The sequence below is a fragment of the Cheilinus undulatus genome, linkage group 7, assembly GCF_018320785.1.
Source record: "Cheilinus undulatus linkage group 7, ASM1832078v1, whole genome shotgun sequence".
NCBI classification, from domain to species: domain Eukaryota; kingdom Metazoa; phylum Chordata; class Actinopteri; order Labriformes; family Labridae; genus Cheilinus; species Cheilinus undulatus.
This window is the reverse complement of record NC_054871.1, coordinates 44,509,943-44,524,485: the sequence shown is the minus strand read 5'-3', so window position 1 is coordinate 44,524,485 and position 14,543 is coordinate 44,509,943. Positions and strand designations below refer to the sequence as shown.

Genomic DNA, 14,543 nt, shown 5'->3' with positions numbered 1-14,543 from the left:
ATCAGCAGGCTTTTCCACTGTTTTTGTCTGTCACGTGCGAGCGGGCTGTTTAGCGTACACTTATATATCAGTAATATCCTTTAATTTAAATGATCAAACCTCAGTGTGGCAATGCTAATACTGAGCGTGAATCAGATGTATCACTGAACATGAAATGCAGATCAGTATTGATAATTAGTGGCTTTTAAACATGATCAAAACTCATTTTAAAAGGTGGAGAGAAGGAGAATGGCGATCAGGTAAACAATGCAAAGCAACAGCTGAACTAAACAGTCACTGATTGTTGGTATTTGTTAGATATTTCATATTCCCTCCAGGCAGACGCTGCAGTTGCAGTAAACTTCTCAGTTTTATTGATTTTATTTATCAAAAACATGTATTCAGCAAAGAGGAATAAACAGTGTTGACCATTGTAGAATGTGAACTTAACCAGGAAATTAAATCACATTATTCAAAAAGATTATTTAATACAGTAGATAATTAATAGGTATAATATAATAACAAAGTTAAAAAAAAATACCAGAATAAATAGGGAGATAAATGTAAAATGAAATAAAGGGTGTCACAGACAATTATTGGTAGAACAATTAATGGTTGTTTCAGTTAAAATCAGAGTTGGTCATGCAGGTCACATGACCTTTCTAAGTTGACAGTCAATGTTTTATTATGGACATAAAATTGAATTTCCATTAAAGAAAGATAAAAAAAAACAAACAAAAAAAAAAACGTTATGATGTTAATAACAGCTTTTTTAGGCACAGAACTTGTAACGTCCAATTTTTATCCTCCTAATTCCACTCTCAAAGTGCACTAGATTTATGTTGTTACCTTTAACATTTACAGATTTTTCTCCTGGGGGAGCATACCCCCAAAAGGTCAAAGTATGCATGATCAGAATGGTGCCACCTCTGCCTCAATTTGAGCATGGAAAATCTTTGGTAGCCAGCATTCTACATGCATTAATAACAAAGCAAAAATGTCCAGTGCTAAAACGTGATCTGATTACAGACCAGCAGCCTCCATTTTTATAGTTTGTCCTTTTTTAAATATACTTAATGTAGTTATAACTATGAACTAAATGAAAGATGGACATAATCTTAGTTACATCATCCACTGGTTTCAGAAGCTGAGTTTTGAAACTCATCGATTGTTGGTGCTAGGGGTGGGATGAGATCTTGTGATACAAGATCTCGCAAGACTAAAAAGTCTCAAGATTTCTTGTCAAGGTGAAAAATGTCTTACAAGGTTTAGTTTCTTCATAGATGGCCCCAAACAAGGTGTTTTCAGACAGACATGGTTCTTGTTCTGGCTCTGGTTCCATTCTAGAGTCTCAGAACCTTGGTGTTTTCTGGTGAACCAGCCTGCGTTCACACTAGTTTAAGCGGAACCAAAGTGGGAGGACATGATGAAAAGCTCCACTTTTGCCCAGGTCTTTCTTGCTGTACTGGTATTCCTTCTTCAGTTTCTTGAGTTGATTAATTATTTGGTCTGGTGTTCAAGTGAACCCAGCCTTCACTATCTCTTCTGCAAGTGCAGCATGTAACTTTCTCTTCCCTGCTCTACTCTCTAGCTTCACCTTGAATTCTGTCAATGCCCAGGTTACATCCAAGCATTTTGTCTCCCCAGCAGATCACTTTTTCTCCATTTTATGCTCATCTTCACAACCTAGAATGGGATACGCCCACTGATGATGTCACGGTTCCCAAGAAAGAACCAACTATTTTTGGTTCCAGTTGAGAGCCAACTTTTCAGGTTCAGAACCAATTTTTTCGCCAGCTGGTTCCAAATTAGGTTCAGGAACCGGAATCGGCACAGAGCCCTGTCAGTCTGAAAGGCCTAAAGGACAGCCAAGAAGTAGCCTTGCTATTGCTCCTGACTTTAAAATCATTTGTGTGACAGCTAGTACAGAACCAGAGCACGTCTGATCTTCTATGACCTGTTTGGAACAGTGCTGACCCTGAATCACCACTCCACTCCCTCACGTTTCATTAGTGTCTGAAAAATCAAACTGTTCATTTCACTGTTTATCTAAATATGAGTGCGTTTAGACACAACACTGCCAACACAGCAGCCTGGTCATCATTCACTCTGTATGGGCAGAAGTGGACCAGCTGTCCTTCCCCCACACTTCCCCTATATTTCAGGATATCTGAAGTCAAATGAACAGCTTAATCCAAGTCTTTTTGCGCAAATAGACTACAGCTACAGACGGTCAGAAAAACGTGTATACATGGCACAGTATCCTGTTTTCTTTTGGAGTTTTCCAGCAATCAAAACCAGGATACTAGCATATCCTGGTTTTTGATAACGTGCACAAACAGAATATGGGATACTCATAGAACCTGACAGAAACCAGGATACTCAAGTCCATGTGTACACAGTCAATGTGAGAAAACTACTCCTTTACTGATGAATCAAGGAACAATCAAAGCAGGATTTGTTAAAATTGATTATTAGTATTAAAACTGATTATTAAAACATGTAATAACATTTTTACACCTTACACATGGTTTATTTTCAGTATGCTATACACCATAGCATTGTAAGAGCCCACCTTTGACAGTATTTCCTTCCTTCATATGTCCAGGCACTTCCATGCAGGAGAAGAAGACTTTCGGACAGAGTTCAAAGTGCCTCCTTTCCAGGATTGTGTCCTCAGTTTTCTTGGTTTCTCAGATGAAGAGAAGGCTAACATGGAGGAGAGGACTCTCAAGCATGGTTAGTCCTGCAGCACATGGGATTGGCAATACAGCCAATACATGTTTCATTTTTGAGCGTATGTGCAGTCATCTTATTTTTAATCCTTACCTCCCTGCTTTTATATGTTTAAGGCGGCAGTTATCTTGAGGTTGGAGATGAGAGGTGTACACACATGGTGGTGGAGGAAAACTCAGTGAAGGAGCTGCCATTCTCACCCTCAAAAAAACTCTATGTGGTCAAACAAGAGGTAGGCTTTAAGTGTTTTGAGAAATGGTTGAATTTATTTTAGGGCTTCTTCTAAACACGAGCAATCTTGACACGTGTCATATTGGTCAAGATGTAGCCTGGCATCAGAGAATAAATGGTGTACTCTGAGGTTTTGCTACAGGAAGATACAGACATAGGAAGGCGGGAGAAGAATAATGAATCCTCTCAGTTGTTTCCTCTTAAACAGAATGCCAAATGATCATCTGATCAGGATTCCTTTTAGGTTAAACCTCAGTCGATAACAGTCTCTGCTCTCCCTCTCTGTCTGTGCTGTCAGAGAGCGGGATCAATAATAGATTCCCTGTCTCAGCAGATGAATAATTTGAACCAAGGTAGAGTGGTGGTTTAGCTATAGTTGTAACCCCACGATCAATAGGGCCTTTTCTTTACTCTGCCAGTTTTATTGGTTTTCAGCGGAAAGTGTGGGTCATTATAGTATGAAATCTTTTTGTATTTTTTCTGTCGACCCTTGCGGTAAGCCACAGGTCTGTTAAATCAGTTCTCTGTCTTCTGCTATAGTGGTTCTGGGGAAGCATTCAGATGGATGCACGGGCAGGAGAATCCATGTACCTCTACGAGAAGGTAAGTGTTTTATGGGTAAAATTACAGATCATTTTTGAAATCCAAACAGTAGAAAGAGGGTGCCAGAATAAAGACAGTGGGTTAATAGTGTCCTTAATAGCAAAAAATTGCAGCCTCCATTTGAGTTGCAGTATTTCTATTTTCTAAGGGTCACTTAATCAAAATCCAAACCCAAAGCCTCTGTTGAGGCTCATTCAAAATCCCCAGCCTTGTTTATTGTCTGAATTCTATGTGCTCCTTTTAATTTGAAAGTGATACATGTCAGGACATATCTTTATACCATTTTTTAAACTTTCAAAGCATAAAAAAATGGGTTAATCCTAATGAAACAACTATAACTCTATTGCCACATCAAGACATAGGAATACTAAACTTTTTGCCAGATTGATAGCACTGTCATAAACAATGAGATACCCTGAGACATATCTCTCTCAGAGGCTCCCCACAGGTTGCTTGCAGCTGCTGTTCTTGTTCATGTCTCCTTAGATCTCAGACATTTCCCCTACAACCTTACAGCAGGGATAACTGTGCTGTCCTAAATACTCATGTACCTGCATGTTTGCAGGATTACTGATAGTAACAGCTTAGATAATTCTAGGTATATCCAAGCTGTTACTATCATTAACAGCTTGGATATACCTAGAATTATCTACCAGAAATCAGAGTGCTGTTTTCCTGGACAAAGTGTGTTAGTGTTTATTATAGTGACGCATGTAGTACTTTTTGGGCCAATACTGATCATGTCCTACTCCTGATGGCCTTCTGTATTAATACACATCAGGGGTTAAGAGGGGTTAATATATTGTAAGCAGAGATATTTATAACCCATCTCTAACATCAGTTTTGTTTATGTAAAAATCAAAGAACAGTTCTGACTTAACAACTGTTATTTCTTCTTTTTTATAATTGTGTACTACAAAGTACATCATAAACTAAGGACACATACTTTGGTTTTAAAGAGTATTTTCCTTCTTTCTTTCACTTTTGCCATGATAAAAAAAGTGCTCTTCAATGAACAGTTATTGAGCTGAAAGCCTGATGCTTATTTGCAGGCAGATAAAACGCATCAAATGAACATTTTTTCTGCTTTCATGCTTAATAATGGAGAGATTTTTGGGACAGCTATTTAACTTTTAGTCAGAACTTAAGAAGAGCTGAAGTTTTTCATAAAATTTCAAAATATGCACTGTTATAAGTAGGGATGCATGATATTATTGGTCTTGTATCAATTTTGGCAGATATCAAAATTTCATCTGTAATTTTGCCTGTGTATTTCAGCATCCAGCAACTGTAAATTTTGTCCATATATACTAATAAACTAGTGGAGTTTAGGCTGAACCAACAGAGCTATGTCAGTTGAGGTCTTTTTCTTTATTTATCCTCATTTTTTAAACTTTAAAGGGTTTTTAAGGACTAAAGTTTGTATCCTCAAACCTTTAAGTGTGTCCAAAAGGACTGAAATTTCTTGTCCAAAAAGAAAATTTAAATATTGGTATCGGCTGAAATTAATCGATAAATATCAGCATATTGGTTATCGGCAAAAATCCAATATTGTGCATCCCTAGTTAAAAGTCTTAACAAAGTAATGTAAAAATGTAAAGTGCAATGCTACTGACAGAGTAGGCAGGAACAAGTCAGAAAACTAGTGGCAGATTGGTAGACTAAGCTGAATTTGTCATTAATCGCTTTGCCTTTTGGCTGTCTCTGACCATTGTTAATTTTGGCAGCTATTTTTAACTTAAGTCTTAGTCTTTGAATAAAAATGCATTTTGGTTTAAGTCACATTTTCGTAATTTCTTTCCTTTTAGTTTTAGTCTAGTTTTAGTCGATGAAAACTCAAAAAAACATTTTAGTCTACTTCTAGTCCACAAAAAGTCCTCACATTTTAGTCTTTACTTTTAGTCCAAGCATTTATTTTCTTGCCTAAGTCTGGTACCAAATCATGGTAGTGTGTTCTATGCACCCTGCCAAACCTAGGGCCCCTTCTCTCTACAGACAGAACAGCTACAGCCGCATGGTTTTTTGACGGATTCGCCCACAGTGGAGAAATATCACAAATTTTGAATGTCTGACAAAAACTACATTACATTTTAGTCTAGTTTAAGTCATCTTGATGAAAACGAAACTTAGTTTTTGTCCATTTTAGTCATCACAGATCTATTTTTGTTAGTCTTTGTCTAGTTTTTGTCATGGAAAAAAGGCTGTCGACGAACATTTTAGCCATAGTTTTAGTCAACGAAATAACCACTGTCTCTGACAAACTTTCTACAGTTTTCAAATGTCTGCTGAAGCGGTACTCTGGTTGGGCTTGGTCCTAATGCTTGCGGCTATGCTAGCGGCTACTGCTGCTTAGTATTGTATTGATAGTCTGTTGCTATGATGAAGACTCGTATGTGACGAGATCTGTTGGGTTAAAATTCTAGGACTTTTTCACCCTTCAGGGCTTTTGCGAAGCATGTTTTGCAGACACAATCATACTAGTATTCTCTGAAACACTAAAAACCTCCTGCACTAGTAAAGTTAAGCCTACTAAAGACTGGTAAAGTCGTGTTCAGTCTGCGCTGTGGTCTCTGTCCAGCAGAGGCTTCTTCTACTTTTCTGGGGCTAAATGCTAGGCCGTGTACTGCGATGCTACATACTGTTTTGGAATGTGTAGTCTTGTCAAGTAATGAATGAATGAATGAATGCCTTTTGTTATTGGTGGACTTTATCGTTTAACCCTTTTTTACTTAGTGCGTCAACAGTGATGTGTTTGGGCAGGCACCATTTACATTACCGTAATTACACAACGGTTTGTGCTATCGGAAAAATTCAAATGGTTTCTTAAAGCTGAAAAGTTGTGCTCCTTAGCCAACAAGTGGTAATTATGGTCATTTAACCTTTTCTCATTAAAATCTAATAATCAAATTCAATTTTTTTTTTGTTTTTCTTCATTTCAGTAAATAACTGCCACATATTGAAAATACTAAGTATTCTGGAAAAACGGGCAAAAGCACTTACTCACAGGACATTTTTGGGACTTTTATGGTTAAAATAAGGTATATTAAAAAAATTATTATAATATTGGCCAATAATTTATCTCCCTGGTTTATTAAAATGGCCTCGCTGGAGTGGCTTGTCTTTTTTTTTGAAGGGGTTAAAGAAAATGTTCTGTTGTTACATAATTCTGTTCTAATCAAGAGACAAGTTCACATCCTGAGTACTTTCTTTCTCTTTCACCTGGACAATACATTTATAAAATCAGTGCTTTTTAACAACCAAACAACATTTTATCTACCAGTTAACGTGTTGGGATCTGAAGAAGTCTCTTATTTTCCCAATTCAGGACTCATTTCCATTTTGAACTCATATTGTATATTTTTGTTTTGGCTTTTTGTGTGTCAGAACGACAGCCCAGCCATGAAGAAAGCCGTGTCCCTCCTGTCCCTCACCACCCCCAACAGCAGCCGTAAGCGTCGTCGTCTCAGGGACACCCTGGCTCAGCTCACTAAGGAGACAGAAATCTCTCCGTTTCCTCCACCACGCAAAAGGCCGTCAGCAGAGCACTCCCTATCCATGGGTTCTCTGCTGGACATCTCAAACACCCCTGAGACATGCAAAGCTTTGGCAGGTAAGAAGAGCATCAAGGGGGACTTGGAAACACCTGTTTGATCCAGTCTCGTTTTTGATTGGCAGTTACACATTTCTGGAATATATTAATGGTGATTCCCTATTCATCACAAGAGAAGAGTCATTAGATGAACCCCTTTTCATTCCAGAAGACAGAGTAGGGAAGAGTTCAGAGAACAAAGGCAGCGATATTGTGACCAGAAATAAGACAAGGGGAAGGAAAACCAGGGAAAGAAGGATTAGGACAGACAGGGAGGAGAGGAGGAAAAGATCCAGCTTGAATGCATGCACCCTTCAACAACAGGAGGAACAGCAGCAGCCAGGAACTTCTGCAGGTCAGGTTTTTGCTCCATGAGCAGACTGTCCATTAATGTTGTTTACAGATATTAACTGACTTTCAGGCTTTAAAAAAGAATTCCGTTTGATAGAAGAACTCTAATATTTACAGCACCTATGAAAGTATTCACCCCCTTGGATGTTTACCTCATTTTTGATTTTAGCGATAAATCATGACCAATATGGCTTTTTTTGTCAAAAAACAAAACTTCTTTAATTACAAAGTGAAACACATTTCTACAAAATAATGTCAATTAAACAACTATGTAATGCAATATTGCAGAAATATTCACCCCCTTCAAGTCAGTATTTTGTAGATGCACCTTTGGCTGCAATTACAGCAGTAGCTTAGTCATCTCACAATTTGTGAAATGGGTATCATCTGAGTGCAGTAAATGCGTCTCAAGTGATTGTAGTATAACCACACCAGTGTCTGGAAGGTCCAGTCACTGGTTAATCAATTCTTGGCTACTATTACACCATGAAGACAAAAGAACACTCCAAATAACTCGGAGTAGTGCATACAAAAAAATTTCCAAGACACTGAAGATCCCCTGGAGATCAATTAAATCTATCATCAAGAAATGGAATATGGCACATATGTAAATCTGCTTAGATCAAGCCCTCCTCACAAACTGAATGACCGTCAAGACTAGTGAGAGAGGCCACCAAGACAACCATGACTATTTTGAAGGAGTTACAAGCTTCAACGGCTGAGATGGGAGAGACTCTGCTGACAGCTTTTGCCGGGGTTCTTCACCAGTCAAAGTTTTATGACAGAGGGGCAAAGAGAAAGCCACTGTTGAGGAAAACTCGTTAAATCTGGATTAGAGTTGGCCAAAGGCATGGTCAAGTTGAGGAAAGTTCTTTGGTCTGATGAGACCAAAATGGTGCTTTTTGGCCATCAGACAAGATGCTATGTGTGGCAGACACTAAACACTGCACATCACCACAAAGACACCATTCCTACTGTGAAGCAAGGTGGTGGCAGCATCATGCTGCGGGGATGCTAATAGACAGCAGTCCCTGAAAGGCTTGTAAAGTTAGAGGGTAAGATGAATGCAGAAAAATACTGGAAGATGTTTAAGGACAATTTTACTCAGCCTGCAAGAGAACTACAACATGGGAGATGATTTATTTTCCTGCAAGACAGTGATTCAAAGCATACAGTGAAAGCTACGCAGAAATGATTTAGAGATGGAATTGAAAAGGGCTGTTCACGCCTGATTCCCATGCAGTCTGTCAGAGCCTCAGCAGTTTTGCAATGGAGAATGGTGTAAAATTGCAGTGTCCAGATGTGCAAGCCTGATTGAGACCTCAGATTCAGTGTTTTGATTGCAGCCAAATGTGCCTATACTAGATAGAAAGAGGTTTGCTTGTAATTTTTTTTTTTTTTTTTTTTTTGGTCAAAAAGTAAAATTATATTGACAATGACTGATTTATAAGACCAATAAAAAGGTTAAACATCCAAGAGGGTAATACTTGTTATAGGCACCATATGTGCTGTTTTATGCTTGGATAAATCCATAAAATGATAGTTGAAGTACATGCACTGTTATACTTGATCTTTTTTTAAAATGTTTTTTTTGTTGTTGTTTTTATTTTATTTAAGAATGCAAACTTCAACAGAGGCCAAAAGTCCATTCTTAAATTATTCAACAAGTAACTTTTAAATATATCTGAATGTGTTTCAACAGCTAAAAAAGTGTATTTGTTTATTACTGTGGCTTGTTAGTGAGTTCTTTTGACCAAAGTTCTAGTTTAAGAGATGATATCAGTGCGTTTGTCCATGTTTTGCTGCAGTATCAACCATTTTTTCATCATTCTTGTTCTTTTTGCTCCAGAGAGTTCGAGGCCCTCCAAGAGTTCAACTCCAGTTCTGTCCAAGCAGTCAGCCAGGTGGCAGGTCTCCAAGGAGCTCTACCAGACTGAGAGCAACTATGTCGACATTTTAAGCACCATCCTCCAGGTATTAGTGTGTGTCTGCGTGTTCGCACAATGTGGACTTTTCTAACAGTCTCTCCCAGGCCAGCCAGTCAGTTACCCCTGACAACAGCTTCAGGTTAAGCTACAATCATTAAAGGTGTGTGCGCATCCCTCTGTGAGAAGGGTTGTGTGTGTGTTTGCATGCCCTCACTCGGCCTGTCTTATCAGTCAGTCCCAGTGGAGAGTCAGACAGCTGACCAGTGAGGGAGAAAATGACCTGCCCGACCATTTCTCAGTCTGTCTCCTTATCCTTCAAAATCTTTTTCCTCCTTTTGCTTTTTACTAAGCTACCTTTCTTTGACGCTCTCCATCCATGTTTCATTCTTTTTTATCTACTCTTTCTTTCGCTGTCTCTTTCTTTTTACCTTAAACACCGCACCTTGGTATCTGCCAATTCCCATTACTGGGTTTAACTGTTTACTGTCCTTACAAAGAGATAGCTGAGTTAAAAATCAGGTTAGCCTTTTTGTGTTGTAGATAAATTACAAACTAACTCTGTATGAAGCTGGAATACCTGTCATGATGCTCCAGTTGGACTACCACCACAGCATTTATAAATGAGAATACTGTCAACTTTGACTCCCTATTTCAGCCATTTTGAAATGCTTGACACTGATGTTGATTCCTGACATTCTCAGTCAGTCTCTGGCCTTGTTTCAATCCAGTTAGCAGAAGAAATGATATACCTTTTTCTAGATGGAAACACAGTTTTCTATTTCACTGTATTGCTGCACACGGAGGCAGCAAATTGTATGAGTCCAAATTCATGTGTGCACAGGCTGTAAACAAACCATATTTAATCTTTTACATAGAACAACACTTGAACAGGTCTTTTTTTCATGTGCATCAGCCACAAACAGTGTCATCAATGGCAAATGAGCTCATGTTATTCTCTCATCAGTGGTAAAGTCGATCATGTCTCAAAAGAAAATCAGGGGTTAGATCATCAGCTCCTGAAGTCACATGTCAGTTTGCCTTTGGGAAAACACTTGACTCCAAAGTAGTGCTGCACAATTAATTAATTGCAATCCCAGGGTCAGGCTGTGCCATACATAATTGCATAAAAGACTGCAATCTTTTTTGTATTTAGTAGTACTTAAAATGTTGAAAAAAATGACTTCAAAAAAGTCTTTAAGTTTACAACAGTTCCACTATTGCACTAAATCAAATATTATTTTAAAAGGAGTGCTGTAAAAACTTAAGTTTTTAAAAATTTGTATATTACAATGGAGCTCCACCATAGTCAATTTGGCCCCATTATATTTTAATATACTGGCATCAGCCTGCTAGGCAGAGAACCTGTATGGATTTGCCGAGTCTCACTCGCATGAGGGCTAAATTCATGTCTAATTCATTAAATATTAAAATTTTATTCTTGTCTAATGAGACAAATTACTACAAGTAATTACTACAAGAGAAATTTTTTTAAAGAGAGCTAAATTTTCATAGATTTAGCCTGTTCATTTTGCTTTAAAAATGCAGAAGATTGGTGCAATTAATGACAAAATTTCACATTTCTTCACCCAGGGGAGCATGCTCCTGGTTCCCCCACCATAGTCTTCCAAAATTCAGTGGGAACATAATGAAATGCTACCAAAAAGGCCATGTTCAAGCTGTTTATGCCAAGCATTCAAAGTGTAAAAAATAAGTATTTTGTCCTGAGAGTAGTGGATTTTCCAGGCATAAGAAGATATTCACATTTTTAAAAATTCACAGAGAAATGGTAGCAGGCAGGACTTAAAAAAAAAGCCTCCATCTTAAGCCTGGACGAGCAGTGTCGCACAATGCTCATGTATGGTCTGTTTCCGTTTCTACAAAGCAGTACACTTTGGTTCAGTACATCTTCGTCACAGTTTAGCAGATTAAACTAAAATTTTAACCGTGTTTCCTCAGCTGATATCCATCCCGTCTTCCTCATGCCAGAAAATCATTCTCTTTTGAGAGATCCTGTCTGTCTTTCTTTCCTCCTTTCTTTTTTTCTTTTCACATATTACAAATCTGATGAATAAATACGCTTTGTTCTAAGTCTCGATGATTAAATATTTACAGACCAAATAAACAACTCTTTTTCAATAAACGCTAAATCCTACCATCTTGTTCTCTGACATGCAGAAACTAGTGCCAGGCTTTGATGTGTTTTCTGTGCCATATGTTGGCGTGTTTGTGAATTTTATTAAATATCTTTTTTATCTTCTCTCAGCTTTTTAAGCTTCCTCTGGAAAAAGAAGGGCAGGTTGGTGGACCCATCCTGGCCCAAGAGGAAATTAAAACAATATTTGGCAGCATTCCAGACATTTATGAAGTCCACACAAGAATAAAGGTAACATGACCTGAATTATTTCTATCAAAACCAAAGGGGACCATATTAAAGTGATAGTGATGTTTTAAAAGGGAGTTGGTGACCCCTTCTTATTTGTATTTGTGCTTGTCAGAGTGATCTCGAGGAACTCCTGACAGAGTGGTCAGAGGACAGGAGTGTCGGAGACATCATTCTTAAATACGTGAGTACGGCCTAATTTTAAGCATTAAGAGAATGTGGAGTTTTCCTTGAATGTCTACTTTTACTTAAACATGGTGCAACTTTTGCTGTGTTTTTGCACACTTTTCTGTTTTGCAGCTGTCTACAAATGAGAGAAAGGCAGATTTTTAACATACATTATATGGACAAAAGTATTTGGCTGACCATTATGCCAACAGTGTCTCTAATGACATTGTATTCAAATACATGTTCTTAAATATGGAGTTGGCCCCTTTTTGCAGACACAACAGCCTCCACTCTTCTTTGAAGGCTTTCCAAAAGATTTGGGTTTTTTTATTTGATTTTGGGCGGATTTGTACCCATTCATCCTGTAGAGCATTTATGAGGTCAAGCACTGATGTTAGACAAGAAGGCCTAGCTTGCAATCTCTACTCCACTTCGTCCCAAAGGTGCTCGATGGAGTTGAGGTCAGGGCCCTGTGCGGGCCGGTCAAGTTCTTCCACTCCAAACTCATTAAACCATGTCTTTTTAGTTCTTGCTTTGTGCACTGGGGCACAGTCATGTTGGAATAGTAATGGGCCTTCCCCAAACTGATGCCAAAAAATTAGAAGCATAGCATTGCCCAAAATGTCTTGGTGTGCTGAAGCATTAAGATTTCCCTTCACTGGAGATAAAGGGCCTAGCCCAAACCCTAAAACAACCCTACACCATTATCCCTCCTCCACCAAACTTCACAGTTGACACCTGTGGCCACAGATCTGATTGAAAAAGGTTTGGCCAAATACTTTTGTCCATATTAAACGAGAAACTGTTTATTACTTTCAGTCCATTTTGACAGGTACAAACTGATGGATAAGATGAAAGCTAAGGATCAAGAGGAAAGATATCAATTTTACTTACTGAGCACCCTAAAAATTCCTACATGTTGATATTTATTAACACACTAATAAACTATTAAACAGTTGGAATTTATGTCTTTGATTCAAGTATAATCTGCCTTTTGTGGTTTGTTGAAAAACATCATAAAAAGCTTTGATTTCAGCACTTTGATTCAGCTTAATGCTTTTAAAATAGGTTGAACTTTTCTTGTTAGAACAAAAGGTCATTAAAGCCGTGAAGGGCAGCAATGAGACTTGGCCACTGAAAGGGAGAGCCATGGTTTTAAGCAAGAGGAATCCTTATTATTGTATTTGTGTCCGTTTTCCTCTGAATCCCTCTGACTTGTCCCGTTTCCCTCCCCCTTCAGTCTAAAGATCTGGTGAGGACCTACCCTCCCTTTGTCAACTTTTTTGAAATGAGCAAGGAAACTATTGTTCGCTGTGAGAAGCAAAAGCCACGCTTCCACGCTTTTCTCAAGGTACGATTTTCTTTTTGCATGAGAGTTCAGTTTACAAACGGACGTGCTTTCTATAAAAAACAACCTGTCAAGTTCTAGCGTAAACACAATCATATGACATCCAACAGATTTTTTACATAAACATTTTAACACCTTATTAACTAGAATTTTACATTCTTTATCCTTTGACAAATGTAGACCTGTTTTGCCAGATAACTTGATTTCATTGCCAAATTTCCAGAAACTATTAGTAAAACATTATTTGTAAGTTTAAATATACAGGACAAAGAAAGTGCTCTAGAAAATTAAACAGGGATATCAGTGTGTGGAGAAATTCACATTTTTAAGATTTAAGCAAATTCTAATATCTGCTACTAAAAATGTGATTTTATATACTCTGAGTAGAAGAACTCACTGTGCTGTCAGTCTGTTCCAGCACATGCTGAGATTATCCAAGAATTCGCCACAGAGTACCATTTTAACCAGAGTTTTTGGTCTTTTGAGTATGTATAAAAAACTTGATTCATGACACAATTGCCTCCCTCACTGCTTTCTGCAGAATGGACTGGTTAAATTGATTTCAGTGATCTGAGTCACACTTTTCTGCTTAGCATGCAATGCGAACAATTTCTTTTCTTAATCGGTTTTGCTGTCGTTCTCCAGATCAACCAGTCCAAACCAGAGTGTGGCAGACAGACACTGGTGGAGCTGCTCATCCGACCTGTACAGAGACTGCCCAGTGTAGCTCTTCTTCTTAACGGTAGCACAGACACTCCTTTGTGAAAACAAAACTCATTTCTTGTGCTAATTACTTCCCTCCTTGTCTTTTTCTCCTTATCTTTGTCCTTCCATACCTGCCTTCTTCCTCCCTTATCTCCTGTTGATACCTGTCTGTAATTTCTTTTCTTCTCTGGCCTTTTTTTACTCCCTTTTCTTTGCACAGGTTTCATCTCCTCCTCCCCATCTACCTCATACTAAACCTTTTCTTTCTTCCACTATTCCAGACATAAAGAAGCACACGTCAGATGACAACCCAGACAAGATAAAATTAGAGAAAGCAATCGAGTCTCTGAGAGAAGTCATGACGTAAGTTGGCATGGCCTTACCCTTCCTTCTGCACTAATCACACAGCCAGCATTGTTTGATCTTTTCCAACCACAAGTGAACTCACTTTTCAAACACAATTTTAACCAGTGTGTAGGTTTAACTTGTGAGAACTGACCATAGTTGAAGAAGCTGGAAGCTAGA

At 38.2% G+C, this 14,543-nt stretch overlaps 1 protein-coding gene across 5 annotated transcripts in view; it reads left to right on the top strand.

Moving 5' to 3' along the window:
- The window catches only part of ect2 (epithelial cell transforming 2), a 63,815-nt gene that overhangs the window by 17,661 nt on the left and 31,611 nt on the right, over positions 1–14,543 (top strand). For 3 of the 5 annotated variants that reach the window (XM_041790421.1, XM_041790423.1, XM_041790420.1), the window contains 11 exons: positions 2,588–2,718; positions 2,832–2,947; positions 3,487–3,549; positions 6,934–7,159; positions 7,308–7,493; positions 9,339–9,463; positions 11,681–11,800; positions 11,913–11,981; positions 13,206–13,316; positions 13,959–14,055; positions 14,300–14,381. In XM_041790421.1, coding sequence (XP_041646355.1) covers positions 2,588–2,718; positions 2,832–2,947; positions 3,487–3,549; positions 6,934–7,159; positions 7,308–7,493; positions 9,339–9,463; positions 11,681–11,800; positions 11,913–11,981; positions 13,206–13,316; positions 13,959–14,055; positions 14,300–14,381 — 1,326 coding nt within the window. The remainder of the gene's footprint in view (positions 1–2,587; positions 2,719–2,831; positions 2,948–3,486; positions 3,550–6,933; positions 7,160–7,307; positions 7,494–9,338; positions 9,464–11,680; positions 11,801–11,912; positions 11,982–13,205; positions 13,317–13,958; positions 14,056–14,299; positions 14,382–14,543) is intronic. The other 2 variants (XM_041790424.1, XM_041790422.1) reach the window with 1 other exon arrangement.